At 38.5% G+C, this 7,493-nt stretch overlaps 1 protein-coding gene across 1 annotated transcript; it reads right to left on the reverse strand.

Moving 5' to 3' along the window:
- Nucleotides 1-2,963: 2,963 nt before the first annotated feature.
- Nucleotides 2,964-3,579, reverse strand: LOC149267598 (steroid (22S)-hydroxylase-like). The gene is made up of 2 exons (XM_089399238.1): nt 3,419-3,579; nt 2,964-3,288 (listed from the first exon to the last, which is right to left on the reverse strand). Exons 1-2 carry the CDS (start codon nt 3,560-3,562, stop codon nt 2,995-2,997), a joined length of 438 nt encoding a protein of 145 aa, XP_089255364.1. The 5' UTR covers nt 3,563-3,579; the 3' UTR covers nt 2,964-2,994.
- Nucleotides 3,580-7,493: the final 3,914 nt, after the last annotated feature.

Below are 7,493 nucleotides of genomic sequence, written 5' to 3' on the forward strand. Positions count from 1 at the left end.
TTCCCATTCTTCCCATTTGCCAGGAATACTGGTGCACCAATTATGCAGAGTTTAATCTGATTCTTTCCAGTCCTACCCACTCCATTCATGTTACAAACTTTTTGTAAGATCTGGCATGGTCCATAAAATATAATTCTCATAGTGACAGTTAAGCGGTTATTACTCTGTAAACTTAGGCGACAGATCTACTCGCCAAATGAAGCTTCGGGCCATAGGAGCAGCATTCAGGTGTTATATAATATACATGGGAGTGCCGGTTTGCTATTTGGTGCTCATGAAAACCTTATGTTCAGCCACGCCAACCCATCAAATCACGCGTTTCGCATGGAACAACAACTTCCGTTTTGTTCACGAAAATGGTATGCTCTCTGCCACAGTTGCAGGTTTCACAAGGAGTCATGACTGTGTGGACGGACAGCGGTTTTTGAAACAGTTTGTGTTGGTCCATAGGTTGCCACTGTTAGTAAAATTTAATGGGGGTCGATAGCTACGAGAATCTTAGCTGGCTCATTTGCGCAACTATATAATTTAAATCTCTTCCAAGCCATCTCTTTAATTTTAATTTTTTATGAGATAGATTGGTAAATTATTTCTTATAAATAGCGGTAGCTCATTTTTTAAAGCATAGTATTAATTTATTTGTTATAAAATAGTAGTGCTTTATCTCTCGTGTTTGCTAGGTTTATTCACAAAAGGTTTACTAAGAAGTTGAAACTACTTTTTAAAACAAGGGAAGCTGCATCGCAGCAAGTCCCTGCCAAGTTACTTTTACAAGTTAGTGCCACTGCATTAAAGAGTTGCCCAGCAACAATGTACATGAATCACTGTTAACGAGTTGCCCAGCTACAATGTAGCTAGATCACTGTTAAAAAATAGTTAACAGGCTTTGGCCTAGCTGTAGAGCTTCTGATACAAAGTTTTGGTTGTGCGTAGTCTTCATAAGCTCCCTTGCCATGTCATGAGAAGAGATGACTAAGACGAGCTTGGAGCCGTTGCCATGTCATGAGAAGAGATGACTAAGACGAGCTTGGAGCCGAATGAAAGGCATTCAGAAAATATCTCTTTGCTAAAGCAAGTTGAAATTATAAACTTTATGAAAAAACTTTCAAGGAGCTTAGCCATCATATGCAGGTAAACATTGAAAACATTGATGTGAGAGGTAAGTTTCAATATTCAAGTAAATTAGATATATTATATTAAGTTTCGATAGTTACAATTTAATGAAATCAACGAACCAAGGCAGGGAGGCTGCATCGCAGCTAGTCCCTGCATTGGGGATTGGTTACATTCTCATTGCCAATAAAGCTTATCCGTTACAGAGTTTCATATCAGAACAGGACATGAAAAGAATAGACAAATCCATGTAAATCCTACTGGTTTCGCGATTCAAGGGAACTCAAAGATCTTTCAACACCTGAATCTAAGCAATGGAGGAACGTGAAAAATACTAAAACAAAAGATGCAAAATCAAAATGCAGTTTAGTGACAGAAGTCATACTTCTCCTTGATCTCCTTTGTAATGGTTTTATGATGGTGCTGGTCAATATAGAAGGCGATGATGAAAACAGAAAGGTGGGTAAGTTGGGTAAGTTGGACCGAAGTATGTGCTCCACTCGATTGAAACGCCCGATTATTATGATTATATTCAAACTGCCACAAACAGCACCAACTCCAGACTGTGTAAGCTAGGCAAAGTGATTAGTGCTAGTTACTCGCTCCGATCGGAGTTACCACCTACCGGTAACTAGAAAAATAGACCGATGGTTGGAACTGAGAAACAATGTGACATACTGCCGCTACCTCTGCTTCTGGTGGTGCTGTTGCTACTACTGATTCTGGTTCTACCTGGCTAAAGCAAGCAAGAGCAAAATGGCTAGGCTATACAAACAGGGCTATCAACCTAGACACAAGCACTTCTCAGCTAGCACGGACCAACCGAGCTATCCACATCATTCCAGCGATGAACACCACCCAAGATACACTGGTCAAGATACAGATACCGGAATCAAGCAGGCAGTATAGACACCGCCAAGCTCACTAGATAAATGGATGGATACTGAGGAACAAAGATACCTTGATTAAGCATGCTTTGAGAGATGCAAGTTGATTTAGGATTCAGTTAATTTTTAAATTTCAAATCTCAATGTTGGATTCACACCCCGACCCTCGATTTCTACAGCGAACCAAAGGCCCATTGAGCTCGAGTTTTTCGATTATTCGATTAGGAATATGCGCTCCGTGGAATAGTTGCAATTCATGTAACTCCACCGCTTCTTGACATTATTTATCTTTGAGTTTTCGCACATGTCAAGAGGTTCTATAAATAAAAACAGTGAATTTATTAATGATGAAAAACATGACTGATGACGAGAATATGATGAAATGAAAAATTTAAAAAACAATATACTTCCCTATTCTGACGTGGACGAAGTCTATATGGGGCAACCAAATAACGTGTTCATAGTGCAAAAAATATCTCTAGTTGACATTATTAATTCTCAGCGAATTTTTTTTTTTTTATGGTAACCTCTTGGGTGGAAATCTATTAAGATCCATGGAAGTTAAGTTTACATGATTTTGTAGTAGGTACCGATTACAAGAATCCCTTACCCTCTTTGTAATTTTTTAAAGAATGTTACAAAGCTCAGAAAATTCAAGCAAATCCCGCACTTTTCATGGTTCTCGTAATGCCTGCCACGTTTTTTCGTGCATGTCCTACACCCGTGTCGTTGTGTCGTTGTATTCGGAAGTCGATCCGCTGCATCTCATTAGACACGTCAATACCCTCCTTCGTGACCTTGAATTGTGATTGACTCTCGATATTTTCAGTTTTTCTTTGCAATCTGGGAGCAGCTAGGTTGAACACTTACTCAAATCCTAGGTAGAGGTTCTGTGATCGTGAGCTGTTACATGATGCATGTCTTTCGTTTGTCATGGGGTTTTTAGGCTTTTTGGACATGAAGGAAATGAGCAGAGAAATTCAATCTGTGGCAGTTACTGGGATGCAGAGGGCTTGCAAAGGGAGAGATTCAATCTGTGGCAGTTACTGGGAGGCAGAGGGCTTGCAAAGGGTGAGGAAGAATTAAGAGAGGAGCTAAAGAGGCAAATCCCATCTGGTGGGCAGTCCCCAAGTTTAGCTGGACAGGAGCAAAATGGAGAAAAAATGGAACCCAACAATCCCGCAGGTACATTTTGAGTGAAATCCATGGATTTGTAATCGTCCCAGTTTAAAGTTTTCCTCTCTGGGCTCTGTTGTTGCCTTGTTCTGACAATACCCAAATGCTCTGACTGACGAATTTTTGCAAAATATAGTTAGATGTAGTATAGTGCACAGAATGCCCAAATTACATGACCTAATGAAAATGTTTTGGACAATATGTATACAAAACCAGGTGATTTTTTTAACACCGGTACGTACCCTGAGAGTATCCACTGCCCATGGCGATTTGGCCAAAAAATGCAAGGCCAGAGTTAAGCCCACAGCAGAAGTTTCATGGCCAGCAAAGAGGATGTTGAGTATGAGATCCAGTATTTGTTCAGTCGAAAGCCTTCCATCATCCATGACATTGCTGAGGAGGTCGTCGTAGTGTATGTCTGGATGTCTTTTTCTCTCGTCCATGGCCTTTTTCACAAAGTCCAGTATCTTTACTCTACCTCCTCATCCTCATGCCATGCCAATAATAATTTTAAAGTTATCTGAATTCATGTGCTTAGATCAGAATTTGCAGGCATTAATTTGTAGATATTTTGGATAATCAACGTAGACACTATGGCTTTTTTTAGCATTAGCTTCTGGTGTAAACAGAATATTGCTGACATTGCTCGCTACTACATTCTCGTTCTCTCTGAAAAAAACATCTCTTTCTTTTGTTCTTGCATTCAACATTGGGCTGCGTCAGCCTAACTGAAAGAAAAGCACTTTCTATCATTCTAAAAAAACACTTTCTGTCATTCTATTTGTTCTGGGCAGTGCATTAATGAATTAAATATGCGCAGGTGGGCATACATAGCATCCCATTTACCTGGAAGAACAGATAATGAGATCAAAAACTACTGGAACTCTTGGATAAAGAAAAAGCTTGCTAAGGCTGAAATAATCTCAAAGAATATTGAGGCTTCCAAAGTACATAATAATCTGCCCCAGTTCTTGTTCGAAGAATCTGCAACTCTGGGTAACGAAAGCAAGCTGCTAAAGTCTGAGATGAATACTGATGGGCATGCAGCCGAGACAGTCTCAGAGATGGCCGAGTTCAGAAAAGAAAGCCTCTGCAACAAAACGGCAAGGATCTGAAGCCTGCAATGGGAAATCTCCAGACGCACAAAAGAGCAGGTGGAAAGCTCCAGACGCACAAAAGAGCAGGTGGAAGACGAAAGAGGGGATGACTTGCAGAGGTTTGGCAATTGGGTTGCTCAGGAGGCAATATTTATCGGTGCTCCAAAACTCTCCCGGGCTCGTACAGAGGCAGAGCAGGTTCATGACACCTGCTGGCATCCACGGACAGCTGCAGCTTAACACGGACACCTGCAGCTTAACACCAAAGCTTAGGAAACTTTAGCATACCCCTGCAGGAAATAGGAATTAATGGAATTAATGTTAACATTAAAACCTAACCGTTGACGGTTAGGGGGAGAATGCACTGGGATAAAGGTAATTTAACCTATGATCGGGCCTCTTCCGCCTCGAGAAGAGGCCAAATAAGATGGCGAAGGGTGAGCTGCAAATGGAACTTTAGGTTATCAGGCACATCGGCGGAAAGGGGATTTGCAAACTTTATTATAAACGCCAAATAACACCGCAGGAAACCTGCAAACTAATGCTAAGTCCCTGCCGATCGATTACAATAGTCCCTGCCGGATGCCAGATGGCAGGGACTAATAAATATGATAGCTTAAAATGTGATGTATTCAAACTTTGAATGGGGAACTTATTTTTGGATTTAAAAAAAACTTATTTTGAGATTTATCAATTTGGTTAAGTTAATGAATCTTGAGCTTTATGAGTTTGGTTAAAGTGACTAATCTTGTCTAATAGAATGAATATATCTAAGAAAATTTTATTTTAAACATTCTTACTGTAATATATGGTTTTTGAGTTTTTGAGTTGTTGATTTGCATCACACATGATCGTTTAAAGATATTTAAGTAATCATATTTAAGAAAATTTTATTTTAAACATCTTTACTACACTATATGGCTTTTCAGTTGTTGATTTGCATCACACATATTAGTTTAAAGATATTTAAGTAATCATATCTAAAAAAATCCTATTTTAAACATCCTTACTACAATATATGGCTTTTGAGTTGTTGATGTGCATCACACATGTTTGTTTAAAGATGTTTAGGCATGCATCATCTCCTTGCATCACATTTTCTAGCATATTGCATTTCTAAATATAATGGGCAAGAGGGGATTGGAACAAGTCACATAATTTTTGCATTGTATTTGGTGTTGTATTTTACTCAAGTTGTGCTAATAGATAAATTTGTATTAACGTTGTTGTTAATTAGGTCATTGTTGGAAGCTCTAATATTAAATGTTGGGAGTTTGACAATATTGAGAAGGGAGGGGAGGTGAATCAATATTGTACAGATGGATAAAATTATATCAAATTTGGTCATTTTTCTTTACAATTAACTAATTAGTTCACTCATTAGCAACACCATACATAAATAGTAGATCTAAACACAAATATGATCAATGCATATAAGCAACAATACACATGAACAAATAACCATGAGCACAACACATCAAAACATTATCACAGATGAGAACATAGCATATAAGGTCAAACCTTTTCTGGGAGAAAAACCACCATTTGATTCTACTTTGTTCTTCTCTTTATGATTGAAAGTATTTCTTTTACATATGCACTAGCCACCAACAGTGTGCAAGCTCCAATTTTCTATTCATGCAAGCAAACACTTGCTCCAGGCCACTACTCGACGAAATACACCACTTCTTGTACTTTGTAGGGCACCACTTGTTAGAAGCGACTAGTCCCTCAACTATGCAAGCCACTACCCACTAGATGCCCCAACACCCTATAATTTTTCCAGCCAACACTCCCAAATTATCAAGCTACAACCTAAAGGAAGCCACCACTCGAATGAAAATCCACTACTTGCCAACAAGCCACAACTCACCCACTGAAGGCCCCAACCTTTAAGCTCTCGTGGACTAATTTTCATACATTTTCAAACTAGGATCCACTACTCAACTCAATAAATAGTAGGCCACTTTTCATCCCATTTTCATATTGGGCCCACTAATGACTCTAACCTCATCAACTAAATACAAGCACCTCTGTAATATAACTCTCTACTTTTACATTCAATCCACCATCACATACACTTTGTCCCAAACCTTAACAACATCAACTCTTACTCATACACAATCTAAGCTGAGACATGCTCAACTCCCACGAAAAATACATCAGCCATGTCATACATGGCTGTACATACAATACAAGAAAACAAACTAAAGCAAAATCACCAACAATATAACTTTCTCACTCACAAACTAAGTCCTCATGACATGACAATATAGAAACTACAACAACAACATCATCATGCTCAAGCTCTAACCATGCACATCACTGATCTAAATACAAGGCAACAACATCTATATAACAATAATCCTTACAATAACAATGTTATCCATAAAAAATAGTAGCTATGCCAATGTCAGAGCCACATTCTACTACATGTATATCTGATCACTGTGAGCCCACCAACACCAACTCTTTTTCTCATTGATATGCATTGCCCCTAACATTCACAATCAAACACTCACCAAATCCATGCACATTCTTCTCACCAAATCACTCTTCTACAGGTGTGCAAATCACAACTATAGGTATGTTAATCTCTGTCATTTTACTTCTACTAGAACATTAGCACACACCATGTAAATGATAATCTAAACTCTGCACTATGCTTCAATCATCACACTAGTCTCACTATCTGCATTAGATCATCGTTCAACACTCAGTCCATAAAAACCCTCTCTACAAAATCTCTTTGTCATACACACTACTAAGAAGAAAAATGCACTATGTCTAATCTTCCAACACACACCAACTATGAAAACTTAACACTTTGTGTAGCACTTTCATATTTTATTATGAGCCTAGCATCCTCCAGATCAACCAAATCAAGATGACCAATGAATTCCATAACCACTAGGACCATATCAACGATGCATTAACCTCACAGACTAGATAAAACCATTGCACCTTCAAAAGTGGTTCAAGGTATGACTTTGATTTTGGTTTTATATGTTGACAATCTATTCTTGAAAAGTAATGAGCCTCTTATGATCAAAGTGAGAGGAAGCTGGCCTATAAAACTCAAAATAATGAATCATGTCCTAAAGTTGGGAAAAGAAAATCTATATCATAAAGCTATTGAAGAATTTTTTGGAAAGTGGAAATGAAAATCGTTGGACACTCCGATTGAATTTCAAGAAGTTGTGAATAGATATTGTTGAAC

This window comes from Pinus tabuliformis, chromosome 6 (assembly GCF_031772625.1).
Source record: "Pinus tabuliformis cultivar Carrire ecotype Pingquan chromosome 6, CPIR1, whole genome shotgun sequence".
Lineage (NCBI taxonomy): Eukaryota > Viridiplantae > Streptophyta > Pinopsida > Pinales > Pinaceae > Pinus > Pinus tabuliformis.